General features: G+C 37.7%; 1 protein-coding gene across 2 annotated transcripts; it reads left to right on the top strand.

Moving 5' to 3' along the window:
• The first annotated feature begins 3,425 nt into the window (after positions 1–3,425).
• ddx43 (DEAD (Asp-Glu-Ala-Asp) box polypeptide 43) lies at positions 3,426–18,459 on the top strand. Of its 2 annotated transcripts, none has more exons than XM_084736729.1 (16): positions 3,426–3,845; positions 4,607–4,662; positions 6,551–6,668; positions 7,604–7,699; positions 8,175–8,256; positions 9,016–9,175; positions 14,126–14,244; positions 14,401–14,511; positions 14,614–14,755; positions 14,989–15,089; positions 15,765–15,852; positions 16,334–16,461; positions 16,627–16,736; positions 16,989–17,127; positions 17,234–17,321; positions 17,760–18,459. In XM_084736729.1, the coding sequence occupies exons 1-16, from the start codon at positions 3,512–3,514 to the stop codon at positions 17,952–17,954; spliced, it is 2,067 nt and encodes a 688-aa protein (XP_084592855.1). In that variant the 5' UTR covers positions 3,426–3,511; the 3' UTR covers positions 17,955–18,459. The 2 variants fall into 2 exon arrangements, with proteins under 2 accessions (XP_084592855.1, XP_084592854.1); XM_084736728.1 differs by having other exon boundaries at positions 3,427–3,845; positions 7,529–7,699.
• The last annotated feature ends 255 nt before the right edge of the window (positions 18,460–18,714 follow it).

Here is an 18,714-nt window from a genome sequence, read left to right as displayed (position 1 = left end):
TCATAATTACAATATTTAAGCATTTAGGGTTATTGTAATATGCTTAATAATTACACAAGTTGACACATTACAATATGTATTTTCAGACTGAGAAGTTACATGTTTTCACCAATGTGCTTTAAGTGTCTGAAACAACACTGTCCTAACAACACAGGTGATCGCATTATTTCCATTGCCATCCTGCTCATAGATGAGTTGACTGCTCTTGAATGAGAATTATGCGTAAAACTGTCAGCCATCTTAATTTTTGTCAGCCATTTTTATTTGTTTTTGTACGTTTACGTCTTAAGGGGTGTGCGGTCACAGCAGTCTTAAAAAAATATTTTAACGTGTTAATGACAACCTTTATTCATCATTATTTTACAGTTATATTCCCTTTGTTTAGAATGACGAGTAAGTGCATTGCTTAGCAAATTAACATGCTGTTGTAGAATAGAACAAATATTATCCTCTAACAAATGGCAGTTGTGAACAGTTGTAGATCCATTTTGAAGTATTCTACAGGCCATGCAGAAGTTGTTGTGATATGATGAAATATATTATCAACATGAAAGCACAGTTGTTAAATGGTGAGTCTAAGGAGCCTGAAAATGTGACATGGTAGTATAATGTTTAATATTGGAATAGAGTCGTTGTAGTTATTGACTGAGTTTTGCTACATATGAAAAGAAGCCAGGCAAAACCATTAATTACTTTGGAGCAAGATATCGAACAAATACTGAATAATGTGGAAAGCCCATGGACTCAGCCAGTTGAGACATTGGATGCATTATTCCCCTCATAAATCATGCTCATTTTTGCAATCTGTAAATTGCTTCAGGGTGCCTTTCTTGCATATGAAAATTTTTCATTTTTTCTTCACAGGGCTATAAAGGTCTTGTTTGCCTTCAGCCTATAGCATACTGTATAGTTGAAGTCAAACTGCTCATTTTGGGTTGGGCATCCAGTTCATTCAAGTCATGTAGCTCTAGCCACAGACTTTATATGGCTTGGATGGCTAATAATACCATTTCTCTACTGCTTGAACAGTAATTTATTACACAACTAGCCTTAAAGCTTGATAATGTTAACATTATTATTTCTTTGAAATTAATTTATTAAAGTGCACATTATGTTCTCTGGATGAGAGATGCAAAAATAATTTTATTATTCATGAATAAAGTACAAATTAACTAAACTGTTTTGTGTTGTGTTTTGTTTTTGCAATCTAAATGGACCCTTTTCACAGCATTTCTCATCATTTTGATATGAAATAGTAGCGTAAACACAGGTGTTACCAATGATAGGAATTATGGCTATCTTAACTATTTCATATCAATATGACTGCTGCCAATAAGGTCTAGTATATCAGTAATACTGATTTTCATAACAGTATTGTGGTGGTAGATACAGTGAATCAGCTTTTTGCAGGGAAATCTTTCACAAGTAGAAAGATGAACCAAAATTGGTACAAATACACCCTGGGGATTGTCCTTCTGATAAAACCAATTAGCCACACCAAAGTCAAGAAGGCTGCCACTTTTCCAAGACGGTCGAAGATTGTGTAGAATTGTCCAATGTGACTGATTTTGCTATCAAATCAAAAATTGTCAACCACAGTGAAGGCTTATTTAAAACTCTGGAAAGACTAAGAAGTCTCTTCTACCAACAGGGCGTCCACAACGCTTAATCATGTGAGCTAATTAACCTACAAAATCACTGTGTGGCCCCAATCCTTTACCGTGAACTAGTTAGCTACTTGCATGTTTTTAAACCTATTGGACTGTATTCATGTATTTTTATCATTATTATTATTAATAATGATGGTCTTCTCTTCACATTAAGAGTTTCTGTCGCATAAAATATCCATAACACCTGGTGATTACACAAAAGTATTTTATATTTTGTAAAGTATGTTGTTTGACTCTCAGCTGAGAGTCAATGCCCATCACTTCTCATTGTTATCACTAACATACACTCCCAAAAATATTTTTTCCCTACAGTTTTTGTGGTAATAACAACCACATTGCCATATGAGATTTCATATAAGAATTAGAATAATTTTATAGATGCTACAGTATGGAAGAAGCCCTGGCCTCTACCTAATCAATACTTAAAGGGACAGTTCTGGAGATATCAGCCATAGAGATGTCTGCCTGTGTCTGACAATCATCACCTGACTGACCTGATATTTTCATGATGTGATCTACACTTGATCAGTGGTGGACAAAGTACTCAACCCCAGTACTTGGGTCAAAGTATAGATACTCCTGGTCAAATATTACTCAACTACAAGTGAAAGTTGCTCAGTCAAAATTTATTGAGCTAAAGTACTAGGGTTCTTGCTTTTAAAAATACTTAAGTATTCAAAAGTACAAATTACAAAGTACATTTTCTATCATCAATACGTGCTGTATTGTTTTCACAATGCATTTACAGGACCTTGTAACTCTCTGAAACCATCTAATGATGAAATACAATCAAAACCAAAAATGACAGTCATTTTCTGATGTAACTGTATTAAAATCACATCATAACATTAGATTGAAGATAACTGTAAGATGAGTTCTCCAAGTCCAGGTTAAATAACTGAGATTTCTTTCTGGCTTCAGAGGCAGTATATATACATGAATTATGTGGTATTTTTCACCCTGATAAAAACAATCCAACTTTAAAGGCTACCTGGAATAATGAATAATTATAATAACATCTTGAGATTTAATTTTGTCTTTCTCCTGCCATCACCATTACCACTTTTTGTTTGAATGAAAGAGGGAGAGCTTGCTTGTTCTTGTTACAGAGAGCGCCTGGATGACATTTTTCCACTTTTACATCAGTCCCATTTGAGAGGAGCTACTGTGATTGGTTTCCTTTTGTGAGGAACACAGCATGTGACCAACTGCATTTTAGAAAGAAAAAACACCAACAGTAACAACAACCTTCCTAGAAATGTAGTGGAGTCAAAAGTACAATATTTGTCTTTGAAATGTAGTGGAGTGAAAGTCAGAAGTTTACAAAAAATACAAATACTCAAGTAAAGTACAGATACTGAAAAAATGTACTTAAGTACAGTACTCAAGTAAATGTACTTCACTACTGTCCACTACTGCACTTAATACACTGGAACATAATGTAATAATAATTACTGGGTGCTCGCCTAGTAGAAACAGGAAGTGACTTTGAAGTTTTTCCTGTGGTATCCAAAAGACATGAAAATTAAGACTCCTGTCAACTAGTTTGCGCCAAGACCACGATCATCACTTGCAGTTTTAATCTTTTATTTTTTTTATCTTTTTCATTTACTTATCCCTCCATACTGTTTAATGTGTCTTTGTTTTTCTCTTAATTTTCTTATATCTTATAAATAAAGGGGACAGATATCCAGTCAGCATAGCCAAAAAATTAAGGGGAGATTTAAGAATCTCAGAAGTTCGAGTTTACAGGGAGGAAGTGAAGGCGACGCGCGTCTTGATTGACAGCTTGATCGTTAATTGGTGTGTCGCTGGCTGGCAGTTGGGAAGCCAAATTTAAAATGTCTGACTGGGAAGAGGAGTACGATGGAGACGGCGTCGCTATCCAGAAGCCTGTTACAAAACCAGCTCCTACTGAGTGGAAATTGCCCAGTTCTCACGGGCAAAGGGAAAGTGTATCTTTCGGTGTAAGAAATGGACACAGGTTTGGAGGCCCAAGAGAGGGAAGAGGTGACCACAGCGGCGGGGGATCCGAATACAGAAGCCGAAGAGGCAGGGGCGAAGGCCGTCACCCTCCTCGGAGCACGGAGCGACAAACCTTCAGCGATGAAAAGTCGGACTTTTCCCAGCCTGTGACTCTCACCGTGGAAAATGCTTCTGTTGGGAGGGTAATAGGTGGGTTTTCTAAAGCAGTAATGTTACTTTCAAAATTTAACGTGTCACACTTTGCAGTTTTGGCTAGCTAAATTTCACGTGACTTTGCTGTTAGCTCACTGTGCTAAATCAATGGACGTTAGTTAGCTTCGATTGAAGGCTTCATCTCCACTGGAGTTTCGTAAACTGTGTATGACCTGAGCCATGCATAAGTTAGGGCATGTTGCTCTTAAGGGTGGTTGGCTTATAAATACTATCTTAAGGCTATGTTGTTATATATAATGGATAACTGGATGTACACTTTATCTAAAATGTAATTTCTCATAGAATTACAATTGTATACCACATGATGCATTGCTGTAGATTAAACTAACCAACATTATGTAAAGTAGGGCAGGGTGATTTGGACAAAAGACATTTATGACCAAATACGCAGAGTGGAAGGGTTACTTTACAATATAAAAATAATGTAACTTGATTACTCTGAAAATCTACTTGTTGAAACCTACGGAAACCCTGTCAGTGATGTGAATATGACGACTAAGTGGGTAATGGCAAATAATTAAATGGTATCTTAAATTAAGAAAATCACATCACTTTACTGTAATACAGCCTTTGAAACTGGGAAAAAACACATCTGCCATATCACGGTATGGTGATATCTAGTCTTATATCACAATATCAGTATAATATTGATATATTGCCCAGCTGTAGTTACACATATTTTCACTGTATAACTAGTGATGTGCAGAAATTTTCATATATTTTTAATTCTGTTCCAGGTCGCGGAGGGGCCAAAATTCGTGAACTTGAAGAGAGCAGCGGTGCAAGAATCAAGGCAAGTTGACTGATGTTGGTGTCAAACCAATTCAGCTCATTTATGAATATATTTTTGGGGTGGGGCAACAATAATGTAGAATTAAAAGTGGAAAAGTGCCTGCACACTGCTTTCTCATGCCCAATTCTTCTTTTATCATTTAGATAAATTAATAACAATACTTAGAGATGTTTTTCCTCAGGGCCGAGGAAGGAACAAGAAAGCAGACAGGCGATTTTCTGCTTTTCTGCGATTTTGACGGGACGCTTCTATTTTAACTGGCGCAACTTTTCTAGTCTCTCCGGCGCTGGTTTAGCTGATCAGGAAACACACAGACCAACTGCAGAGAAGCTGCGTGTGGAGGAGACTGTTGTTAATGACGGAGTTTATTACAACAGAAACTAACGTGATGGTTAATGACATCGACACCAACCAGATGCTCTTATAAAATTAAACAATTGTCTATACGTAAAACAGGAGAGTCTGTGTTTCTCTGTGAGAAACTTTCAGATCTTCTCACAGCAGAGTGAACAGGTGAGGGAGGAGAGGAGGGCAGACTGATCACTAATCAATCTCGGATGCCGTCGTCCTCGCGGATTGATTAAAAAACATAAAAATACCAAAGTTGGTGACAAACCAAACCTGGATGTCCACACAAATAAAGTCTTTGTGTAAAACACTGCAGAGTTTAACATCGTGCTGTTTACAGACAGTCTGCTGTCTGTAGTTTGACAGAGACAGAGGGTCATGTCTAGAAGGGAACCCTAGACCTGCGAAAGATTGCGCGAGTTTGATTATTTTAGTAGAAATAACGAACACAAATCTCGCGAGAGTTGCGCAAATAAAGAGTTACCTTCTAGACACGAGCGAAAAAGGTGCGCAGCTCCAAAAATAGAAAATCGTCACTGAAATACTGATCACTGACCTGCTGTGATGAAAAAAATACTCACATTCTTTACTTAGGTATTTTTACATTGTGGTATTAGTGTTTTTACTTAATTACAATTTAAAAACCTTGCATGTTATTGTTTCCTTTTTTGAAAAATCAACATTTTTATTGCTGTTGTTGTACTTTAATGGTATTCTTGTTGGTATTTTTTGATTACTAAATACAGACCTGCAAACTCATAAGAGGAGAAAAAGGTGGCATGTCGGTAAACCAGTCCCCTGTTGGGGGTCTGGGAGTGTCTGTCCTGCTCCAGAAGAAAAATGTTGTGATTTTAACATGTTAACAAAACATTCTGGTGACTGTTTCAGTTAAAAGAGTTAGTAACATCTTCTGTTTGTGGTTTTTGCAGACATTACTACCTTTTCTTTTACCTTTGTGCTTGAAAAAAAAGTAGAAAGTAAAGTAAAAACAGTAAATGTAAATCTAAATACATAGCATAATACATAATATAAATACATGTAAGATCGTGATAAAATCGAAATCGTGATTTTCTAATAAAAAAATTGTGATATGATATTTTTGCCATATCGCCCACCCCTATGCTAAACATAGCAAGATATTTTGGAAGAACAGGCACTGTAGGCAGAGCTTGTTTAACATGTAGGGGTTGACCAAAATGTTTTTATTCTGGGTCAGTATCGATTATTGCTAATCTAAAGAACTCATACATTTGCAGTACAAAAAATACCTTGGTGTAAAAATAGAAAAAACTCCAACACAAAACTTCATTGAAACACCTGTAAGCATCTATAATCAGTGTTGTTCACATTTACGCAGAAAGAGATGGCTGCATCAGAACTAAAGTAAAGAATTTTTAAATTGATTAATCTAATCTGGAGTCAGATTTAAAAAAAATTCCAGTTATTGTAAAAATGCTGAATATTGTATCTGATAATCAGTTGACCCCTAATAGGATGTTAGTTTCATTTCTTGTGTGTAACTCTGCGGTTCTTTGTTTAGATAAACAAGGGGGACTATGAAGGTGAGGTGGTCATTTTTGGGTCCCCTGCTGCCCAGCAGAAAGCCAAGGATATGATTGAGGACCTGGTGGCAGATGGCAACTCTCGATTTCACAGTGGTATGAATGACTTTTTCTAGACAATGTTGATCTTGATCCTAAAAAGATACCTGGCAGAAGTGCATCTGAAGGCGAACTAGGCACACTGTTTTTTAATGGGATGTTTCAGACCACAACACCAGTCTCATTCCCTCCATCTGTTCACATCTTTAGTATAAGACAGGATATCCCTTTATTAGTACCACAATGGGGAAATTTGCAGTGTTAAAGCTGCAAAAAGGGATAGAATATAGAATCAGTAACAAATAAGAAATATTAAACAAGTGAACAAGAGAAAATATGAAAATATAGTAACAATATACCAAGAGAAAATGTGAAACTCCTTTCTGTCCCTAAAAGGATCTGACTTTCCCATTCAGTGTGGAATTGAATTGTTTTTGTAATTTAGCTAGGGTCCCTGTGAATAATAGGCAAACAATTTTAACAGTACCACACATACTGGAGTTTTAACTTAATAACAGTTAAGATGCAGAGAAATATATCTTAAATATCTTGTTTAAAAATGTAAATAAATAAATGCTGGGTTTGTACAGGATGTCCCATGCCACACAACCAATCGATGGTCTTTTTATACCCCCTCTTAGTATCGCCTCAGCTTCCTTGGAACCTCAACCGAGGTGATGTGGAAAAACGTAGGTGGTACTTTCTGTAATGGAAAAACAAAAAACAAAACACAACAAAAAACAACCAAAAAAAACCTAGAGTCAAATAGAGCCTCATCATGCAGGTACCCTGTACCATTCTGTATTGATCTTTTGTCCCAAAAATATACTTAGTTATACGTGGTTGCTCTGTTGCAGCTTATAAATGAAAATGAATCTCCTGCAGCTAACAGATCTGTGTCTCGGATCCTCATACAGGGGCAGACTGTAGAGGAGGCTACAGAGTAGGAGGTGATGTAGGAGTAAAGAATGGCTCTGTCTGGTCTGCTACAGAATTACAGGCTGCGAAGGCAGCCCCAGCTCGTGTAGCCATGGACTGGAACGCCATCCGTGAGAACAAAGACAAGTATGAGGAACTCAAGTGGAAGGGTGAGGGCTCGTATATTGTTAAATATAACAACACTGTAAATATACAGTGTTGATTTTGTCCTCTTGCAGCATGATGGATTTGAAATTGAACAATGAGCTAAAGAAGTGATGATCGTTACCCTTTTAATGATGTTTGGTTAGTGGTCACACCAATATTGGTCAAACAGGATGGGAATTATAGCCATTTTTTACCCTTGAGGGGTGTAAGAGTTATAGTTCACACACTTAATAGAATGTAATAAACTAGAGTGGAGAGTCCTCACTTTCATTTCATGATCATTGTTTCATTTTAAATTCAGTGTATTAGAATACAGTCCAAACAAAACTGTCCTACTGTGACTGAATTTCTATTTTTGTCTGCCCTTGTTTGTTATTAGCTCATGTCTCATAATTACTTTATCCTTGTGATATGGCACTAGAATTTCATTTGCAAAAATCGACAGAACTCATCCATGAGTTAATACTTTTCCCTCAGACCTACCACCCATGAAGAAGAAGTTTTACACTGAGGCAGTGAGTGTATCCATGCTCACAGCAGAAGAAGTCAGTGAATGGAGGTAAATCTGACAGTGTTCCCTTCCACTATCTACATTGTAATATAGAATGTTAGTTGTTATTACAAAAACTACTATTTTGTGTACTTTCATGGCCTTTTTGTGTTTATGTGTATGTTTATGTTACTGACAAGCTTGCGAAACCTCAAACCTCAGTCATATAGGTGGCACCATTTATCCACCGCTTCGTGTGTTATATAAGCTGGTCCGGATGTAATCCTTCAACTATTCTGTATGCATATTTGTCTTGTAGACACCCACACGCCTGCTCGTCTTGGAATTTGTTAGTGGTTCCCAGTCATCAGGGCCTCACAGTTAGGATGAGACATTTAGTGCTGCTGGGGAAAACAGGAAAAGTAGTTGGGCACCACGGCTTGACAGTGATCTAAATCTGATTACACAGGACAAGAAGGCCAAATTTATGTTTCTGCCGTGATCTGTAGGTCCTCTAAATGCAAATGAATTAAGACTGTTAGCTGTCTGTCTCTGGGTCAGTGTCACCTATTTCTACATTTGTTTTGCATTGAAAATCATTTTGATGTCAAAGGTGAACTAAGATGAAAGAAACTAACACAATATACAGCTGATTTTCATGTGGTGTTTGGAGTACAGTATAGTTTGGACTAAGTGCGGTCTCTCAAATATAACAACTACAGCTAAACACATTGTCCTTGTTCTTTGTCTAACACAGTATTGTGGTTTGGAATCACTTTACCCTTTCAATCAGTTCCACAAAGTTCTTGTTTGTATTTTTTTTCATAGAAAGGAGAATAACAATATCTTTGTGGATGACCTGAAAGAGGAGGGGGAGAAACGGTCCATTCCCAATCCCTGTCGCACCTTTCTGGAGGCCTTTGAGCTTTATCCAGAGATCATGGAAAATATTGAGCGAGTTGGCTTTACCAAACCAACCCCCATCCAGGTATGAGGCTGTCATCTGGGCAAATTTATTTTGTAATTTATCACTAATCACACTTTGAAGTATTACTGCTAAATATATTAGAATTAAAAGAACTAATTTTCTCCAAAAATGAACTTAATGATGTGTAACAATATTGCACAGTTATAGTTGATGTTTATTTTGGGGTTGATATTGATAAAGAACAAGTTGTATTACCAAGAACCCAGAAACCTAATATTTTGTGTTAATTACTGTAAAAGTATTAACTTGTCAGTCAGAGAAATTGTATTGAATTGTATTGACCTGTCTTACTCAGTGTCTGTGGCTATGGGTAATCCCTGTGATAGACAAAAATCCATATTTGGAAATACCCGCATTAATGGCACCATGTACAGGAAATACTGAGCCTTTTTTATTACTCTGTGGTTACAGACTCCCCAGAACAACAGAAAGGAAAGGAAAATTGTCATATTTCTACGTAATCATATGAAACCCCATCTAAGATGACTCAGTATGCTGAGCCAAAAAGTAAATTTCATTCATTCTTTTGTACATTATTTCTCTAATTAGAGGTTTTTGAATGTAACCTTTGCTTAGAATAATTACTCAGTCACAACTGCCTTGAGAAACAATAAAAATTTGACTTTGTTTTCCTTGTAGAGTATTGCACAATAAAAAAAACTTTTCAAGTTGCTGTTTTAGCGCTCAGACTTGCATACTTGCCACAGAAAGTTGTCACACAAGTGTGATACTGATTTTTTACTCTGTAAACTCAAAAAAGAGACATATTGATGGTCCCTTTATCTTCTCCTCTCAATCATTAAATAGTGTCTGCAACACAGAAAAAGAGATAAAACAGGTAAAAAATACATTGTTTTGAATAATTGAAATGTTGGGTGTATCTTTATCAAGCGTTACATGGAAGTAGAAGGTTTTTTGTCTTAAGTAGCAGTGAGTTAACCAAACTATAGAAAATGTAGAATTGCGTTGTTCTCCCCCTTCTCTCCCCTATAACTTCAGTATACAGCTCAATAGGACATGCTCCACTGAAAACGAGTTCAAATGAATTGAAATGAATTGAAATTATCCTCTGATTATTATTTACAAAGGGCTTCATCATCATGGTTATGATTATGTTCTAATCTAACAATATAGAAATATATAATGAACCCTTGTCCTGCCAGTCAGGCATAGATTAATGGTGGAAACTGACTCTCTATTTCAAGGGACATCCATGAAACTTGTAAGACGGGTTTCAAACTCACTGATGGTATTGTCCTCTCATAGGGAAGCTACTTCAATGTTCAAGTACTGTAACAAAGCACAATATTGCTGAAAATGTACTTTTTCGTTTCCATTACTAGCATGCTTTTGTCATACTTAACTAAAAAATACAATCTGCAGTTTCAGTACATTTCTATATGCGTTATTTAGCCACGCATTGAACACAAACTCAGCGACTCTTCTGTCACTTCAAATGGGTCACTAATACCCCTGATGAAAATGTGTACCTGAGAATTGTCATTTTGTCTGTGCTTTCACCAAATGTCACAGGGTATGCTGTGAAACTTCTAACTTTGTCACGTAACTGACCTTGGCTGAGAAATGTAGTCTCTTCTCTAGAGACTGCACAGGAGGGAGATGCTTTATCGTATTATTCTGATTATTAATCATGAGTTCTCTTCACATCTCATGGAACAAGCTGGAGGTCAAACCAGTGGCAGAAATGTACAGTACATAAATAGCGGTTGTAGATTGTTTCACCCTAATTCATACTGCACCTATGCTATGAAGTCAGACAACAATAATCCGACATGTATTTTGTAATATCTAAATTTAAATCACAGGAATTACTTGATCAATGTACATGTTGTAATTTCAGTGAGAAGTGTATTTTGGGCTAGTTTCTGAGTGTGTTTCTTTAGTTTTCCAGAGGCTCTCAAGTTGGACATGTTTGAGTTTTGCATAGACACAAGCATAGAGAGCAAAAAGGACTATTAAGCAAGGAGAAATGAAACTGTCACCTCTCTCTCTCCCTTTCTAGTTTCACTTTCATTTCATGATAAGAGGCTTGGTCAGATGCAGCGTAATATTGCTGGCCTGTGCTTTCAATAGAACAGCCAACTGTAATGCGGTAACAAAGCTTAAATTACCGTATGTGTTTCATGTGACGCTGTTGTACTGCCGCACCCTGCATGTCTGTTAATACCTGCTGGTGTGGTGCAGTGAGAGTAGTATCTGTACTAACCAGTTCAGTTACCATTAAAAACACTTCCCCTTACATAGGTGTTTTCTTGGGTACATTCTTGCCAGGGCTTACAGTCTTATGGGACACTGTTTCTGTGTCTGTTGTTCATCAAGAAATTGCTCAAACAGTTGACCATCCTTAAAATCATAAATTGTCCTTTTTGATGTTTCTGTTTATGAACAGATTAAACCATTAAGATACAATGTATAAATATTGACACACTGGAGGTGTTGGTAGTTCTGATTTTTCACTTTAGCTATCTTCCCCCCTGCCTCATGTCATATGCAAAGTTGGTCTAAACATGCCGTCTAGCTCTGTAATTAATGCACATAATATGAGATTAATATCAGTAGTCAGTCTCATTCTTTGGAAAGAGATTTCCCAAAATGCAAAATGTTTCCAAATGCAAAACGTAAATGCTGGTTTTAAAAAATATGAGCTCGTATGTTATTACATTTCTTAAATTTGAGTGTAGAATATGTACACTTCACTTCACCACAAAAATGCTTTCTTAATGTGAAATTAGTAAAATTCATCAAGTCTCAAGAAGATCACATGTGAAAGTGAATATCTAGCTACCCATAGACTTCTGGAATTTTAAAGTTTAAAATTCTGACTTTAAAGGCCAAAAAGCTTCTATAGTACACTGCAGGCTTCAGAATAGAATGCAGCAAAGTGACAAACGTTTCACGGATGAGATTAGCGTCTGTCTGTTTCAGACCGATATTTCAGTCAGGTAGCTGTTCAGTACCATCAGGATTTATCATCAAAGTTTTATATCAGTCAGCTCTTCACACACGATCCCCCTCCTTTCCTCCCTTCTCTCTACTGTCTCTCTCTAGTTCCTCATAGTTGTGATTACTTGACAGGGAGTAATTAATTATTTAAAAGTACACAAATGGGACTTGGAGCAAAAAAAAAAAAAAACACGCTCTCTCCCTCCGTCGCTCTCTGCTTAAATCTGCTTTCAGGTGGAGCTAAGGCTCAATCAGCACTTGCTCCTCATGTCCATATCTTTTTTATTCCATTTAACTCTCCCCAAACATGAACTGCAGCTGCAGATAAAAAAGCCCGGGTCCTCATTTGATGCTCCAAAATTGAAACAAGTTCGAAGTGCAAGTGTCAAGTCAGTTGGACGTGGCTCAAGATGCTTTCAGTGCGCGTTCTGCCGTTTAGAACAATGGGTGCGCTTCAAAACACGAGCGTCAGGCGGCTTTAGTGCGTTTTGGCCTTAATGTTCTATATTCTTTAAGTACTGTAAGTACCAATAATTGCTCTTAATTTTTGTAAAACAAAGCTTTATGATACTCCTGTAATTTATTGAAATTTGTACTCCTATATTTTAATGCTATCTGTAGATTGTTTTTGATAGTTTTTTTTTGTATTTTTTTATTTATTTTTTTGCAATTCTTACATTTCATATCTAATACTTTATAGACTGTTTAGACCTGATAATAAAATGTGTTCTTGGTGATCCTATCATAAGTGGACAGTACTTGAGTTCATATATGGCATAAAAATGCATCTCTGCATGCATGTGATGGAATCTCACTTCTCCGTCTATATGTAAATGAACACAAGCACTGTTTTGTCAGTTGAATGTCTGTTACTCTCCATTGACTGTTTATTTGCTCCTTTTTTTTTCAGTGCCACACTGAACTCTGCAGGCCCATAATGAGCCTCATATTTTACCTGCTCTGTTTGCAGCCCAGCAGCAGAGGTCTGAGGTGTGCCAGGATTTTATAACTGAACTACGCACAGGATACACCTTTAGGCTACTTCTCTGACTGTGTGGAAATCTGATGTTTCCACATCAAAGATGACAAATAAAGGCATTGATGAGACTCAGAGAGAGAGAGGAAGAGTCAAGTGTGCCTACCTGCACACCACGGAGCTTCTCTCCTGTCTGAAGTTTCCGTAATAAAGTGAATTCAAAGAAAGCATTTATTCCAGAGTTTATTATAGCTGGTCAATATGCATATGGTGCTCATGTCTTTCAAAGACAAAAGATCCAAAGTCTTGTCTCTCATACCCCTCCCAGTAGTCAAAAAGATCAAATTAGACTTGTTATAATGAAAGTCCTTTCATCTTTTAGCTTGAAAACTGGTGGAACTATCCTCACAAACCTTAGCTTTCCTCTTTCCGGTTTACCTGTGTGAGAGGCTCGAGATAGGGAGGATTCTTTGATTTGAATGAGCTTTGCATACCCAAGGTCAAACTGACCTGCAAACTGACCCACACCCAAAGGAGATGAGAAACAGATCATACTTGAGTATAGTACAGTATGTAATTAATATATGAATATAAGATGTAAACATGGAAATAATATAATCAATAAATAGGGAGTTTCTAAGACAAATTTACAAAAAGGGCCAAAAATTAAAACTTTGTTGTAGACAGCGTTTCACAAAATTGAGAAAATTTCTCCTCACTCAACAACTCTCAAAACAACAGTTTGATTTATTCTTTTTTCTTCTTCCTCTTTTTTTTTTTTTTCTTTTCTTTTGCATGCACACTGTGGTTGCATGTGGCCCAGACACCTCTGAAAGTGATCTGAGTGTTTGGATCTCAAGCTATCTCCTTATGATTGGATCACTCAGAACACGTTAATGCCAGGTCTAAACAAGGCCTTTTAATACTGTATATTTAAAGAGCAGTAACTTGCTTCGACTCTTACACCAATTTCAATTTGTATCGATGTACAATGATGTTTATTTCTTCAGTCTCAGGCGTGGCCTGTGTTACTGAGCGGGGAGGACCTGATTGCCATCGCTCAGACAGGAACAGGGAAAACCCTGGCCTACCTGCTGCCAGGGTTCATCCACATGGATGGACAGCCTGTGTGAGTATAAGACCTGTTAAACCTGTTTCAGCACATTTTATCTTTCCTGTTCAGTATCAGGATGCCAAATGTGCTTTGATATAAACTACTGGTGTGCAGCTTTGATAATTGTGCCTGTTTGTGAAACTCTTTTGTCTTTTTGTCCTTCCTTGAAAGACCTAGAAATGAGCAGGGTGGTCCAGGCATGTTGGTGCTGACTCCCACCAGAGAGCTGGCCCTGCAGATTGAAATGGAGTGCAAAAAGTACAGCTATAAGAGCTACACAAGGTCCAGCAGTCCTATATTATCATAAGTCATTAAGGATGAACTTAATTAATTGCAATGTAGGGGCAGCATGACGATGACTGTTCCTTCTATACCTTCTCTTAGTATCTGTATCTATGGCGGAGGGGATAGGAGAGGTCAGATCAACCTGGTTAAGAGCGGAGTGGACATAGTGATCGCGACACCAGGCCGACTAAATGATCTACAGATGAATGAGCTCATCAGTCTTCGCTCTATCACCTACTTGGTCAGCTGTTTGTGTCCATGCATGTGTGTTTTTGTGGGAGAGGGATTGAATATTTGGGTGGGTTTGCTGTCTGTTATGTAACTCTTTTCATTTTATGGACTAGCTGGAGTCACATTTCTAAAGATAGTAATCTCAGTGCTTCACTCTGAAATTCTGTGGGACTTAATGCTGTGTGTGGGAGTACAGACAGTAGTTTGTTTTTTTTTAATAACCACTCTGATCATTGGGAAAAGGTGCTGGACGAGGCTGACCGTATGCTAGATATGGGCTTTGAACCCCAGATTATGAAGATTCTCCTGGACATCCGCCCTGACCGACAGACTGTCATGACCAGGTATGAGACCTGTCACATGAAGCACTTTAAAGTAGATGTTTCTCATGACTGCATGAGTTTACTTTGTTACACTGTTCCTTATAGTGCTGTAGAGATTTCTATGCCTCTGTGCTGGTGATAAACTTGGTACAAAAGGCCACTTGGACTGAACTATGAAATTATTCGAATTTGGTTGTCAAAAATCACTGTGACCCCACGGTTTGGGCTGTAACTCAAAAATTCATGCTAATTATTTCAAAATTTCACACAAATATCTAATAGAATAAAACAATTTAATGTTAAAGACTCTCTATCCAAGAGGTCAGAGGTCAACTTCACTGTGGCATCACAAGGTTAAGCTCTCTGTCAGCCCTCTCTGTAAAAAAGGTCTCGTAAGTGAAGCCTGCATGTACTTCTCATTGGAAATTATTCTGTGGAATCATACATGTCAGTATGTAGTAAAAACTTCCATTTTGCAAAAAAAAAAATTACACTTAATACATTTTTATTATTATTCATTCAAAGTCTTAACTACATATATTATGAGTCTGGATAGACATGGATGTAAACTACAACCTGACTGGTTGGTGAAGGCATACAACTGCAAAGTGGCAATTCTGGGTTTTGACATGTAGGATGTACAGTATTGAATTGAAAAATAAACATCCTTTTTGACTTTGAACTACCATTTTGCAGTGCCACCTGGCCCGTCGGTGTGAGACGACTGTCAAAATCTTACCTAAAGAATCCCATGATGGTTTATGTGGGCACTCTGGACTTGGCGGTAAGTAGAGGTCATTATTTGGTGGGACTTAGTCTTTCATATTTGAAATATTCTCTTACTCTGTCTCACCTGAATAATGGAGACAGTGTCTCTGTCTCCAACCATGAGACAATTAAATGAAACCAGTTGAGAAATCTCTCTTCTTTTTTGTTTTGTTTTGAGTTTTTTTTTTTTATATATATATATATATTTTGTAGGGCTTTTTGTGCATTCATTGTGATAGGACAGCTTTAGAAAGAGGAAAGTGGAGAGAGTGAGGGGACACTGTGCAGCAAAGGGACACAGGTGGGAATCAAAACCATGACCACTGCAGAGGAGTGACAGGGGTGCTCAGAAATTCCTTTTTCTCTGCTACAGAAACGACTAAAATATGTCCTCATTTATTCTTGGCAGATAATTAATGGCTGTAAAAAATGAGTTTCAGGTGCTGTGTGCTCTCATTCATGTTTATACATGCTTCTTGTGTTTCTCTGGGTGTTAGGCAGTTAACACAGTGCAACAAACAGTGCTCATCATCCATGAAGAGGAGAAAAAGTCCTACGTGTTTGACTTCATCAGAAACATGCTTCCCCAGGATAAAGTCATCGTCTTTGTTGGCAAGAAGCTTGCGTGAGTGGGTAGTCAGTCACTAACATATATGGCTTGTAAACAAGGGAATAAATTGGTATTTACCAGCAACAGTGGGTTGGCACCCTGGCATTGGCAGCACTTACCACCTACTCTAACAATTTCCTGTGTATATGTGTTTGTGTCTTAATATGCATGTAATCTCAGGGCTGATGACCTGTCCAGTGACATGTGTCTGCAGGGTCTGGCTGTGCAAAGTCTCCATGGTGACCGTGAGCAGTGTGACCGCGAAGAAGCTCTCAAGGACTTTAAAGAAGGTATTTTTCAATGAGGAAAATTTGCTTTAAGCTTAATTAATATAGCAGTTTTCAAAAGTTACAAAGTGTCTTGGAAGACAGACATAAAAGTAAGACAGTGATAAAATATGCTTTCCCTGCCTCTGACAGAGGAACATGAAACTGAAATGTTGGTGTTTAGCTGGTGCTCTTACCTCGAAGCCAGTGAGCTACCACAAGTAAAGTCTGAATCATAAAACTAACTGGAGAATAAGAGGGTTTATTTCTTTCCAGGTCGAGTTCGTATCCTGGTCGCCACAGACTTGGCATCTCGAGGGTTGGATGTCCAGGACATAACTCATGTCTTTAATTTTGACTTCCCACGTAACATAGAGGAGTATGTCCATCGCGTGGGCCGCACTGGTCGAGCAGGGTAATAAGAGTTTCCTACAATCTCCAAGTGTAACTTAATTGAAAATCATTGCTGGCGTCTGGCTTTTCTTGGGTTTGTTTGTGATGTTGTTGCATTTGTCTTCCAGACGTTCAGGTGCTGCTGTTACCCTGGTAACAAGAGAAAATTGGAGGATGGCCCCGGAGCTGATTCCCATCCTGGAGCGAGCAGGACAGGTTAGCAGGACAGACGGTTCACTTTCCTGAGATATTATTTCCATGTAATTGGGATGGACATGATGTCACAGTCACCTTGACCTTTGACCACCAAAATCTAATCAGTTCATTACTGTCCAGCGTCCAAGTGGACGTTTGTGTCAAGTTTGAAGAAATTCTCTGAAGGCATTTCCTTAAGGTATCACATTCACAAGAATGTGAAAATTGCAAAGCCCAGAGGTCCTTCAGCATACAGTCATGAATGTGCACAAACGTTAGCCATAGAATGCAAGATTAGCTGCAGACAAGCTCTAGGTCTGTTGGTCACTTAAATGATCAAATAATTAGGAAGCATTTGTTATGTTCTTATTGGAATCTATCCACTTTTAACAAAATATCTAGCAAACCAAAGGAAAGTGAACAGTAAATTGAACATAATCTTGGTGAATCCTGTTGTAGGAGGTCCCTGAGGAGCTGGTGCTTATGGCAGAGAGATACGAGAAGCACAAGAGAGAGAAGGAGATGTGTGATCCAAGGGGAGGACAGGGACGAAGAGGAGGAGGAGGAGGAGGTGGAGGAGGAGGAGGAGGATGGGGGAGGAGAGATGGTGGAGGCAGAGGAGGCAGGGATCGAGGCCAAAACTGGGGATTCTAATGCACGATTGTCCATCTAAGTACACACATACCACAATGTTTCCTACACATGTTCACAAATGTACTCATAGATGGAACTATGGCCGCACAGATAAAAACTTTAATTTTCACAGTTTTTGACAAAACAGTTATAAGAAAATCTGTAAGCATAAATAGACAGTAATAAAATTGATTCTGATTGGGTAACAATTTATTGCATTTTTTTTTCTTTTTCTACAGGGTTAAGCAGGATTTGACCCTGACTGTATTATTTCTTTTGAAAGTATATTTAATTTTTTAATTTTATTTATTTTGATTGAAAGGTTGTTTTTTTTGCTGGATTGTGATTCCTTGTCATTTAGAGGAAGTTGTACCTCATGTCCTGTTTTAAAAATGTTTAAAATACACATTTTGACAGTTTTCTTCTGTCTGTAATTTACCACAGTAGTGCTTAGTGTGATATTTTGTTATGTAATTTCTTGATTTGAGCAGAAAAAAGTGCAGAATAAATTCTCCTTTTAAAGAGATACCCAGTGTTTTTTTTTTTTTTTTCTTTTCGGTCTTGGTAATATTCATATTTACTGATGGTATAGTGATGATTAAATCTGCTCTGACCATTTCCATTCCTCTGAAGATTTGCCTGGTGGATGTCAGAGGTAAATGTTTTATTGTTAATCATAAAAACACATTCAGTTGTCCAATAACCAAATTATTTGTTCCAGGGGAAGTGGTACCCTGCATATCAGTAGTACATGGACAGGAAGTCAGCTCCGCTGACCATG

The sequence above is a fragment of the Lutjanus erythropterus genome, chromosome 14 (assembly GCF_056507025.1).
Source record: "Lutjanus erythropterus isolate fLutEry1 chromosome 14, fLutEry1.hap2, whole genome shotgun sequence".
Classification (NCBI taxonomy): domain Eukaryota; kingdom Metazoa; phylum Chordata; class Actinopteri; order Lutjaniformes; family Lutjanidae; genus Lutjanus; species Lutjanus erythropterus.
This window is presented reverse-complemented; position numbering and strand designations above follow the sequence as displayed.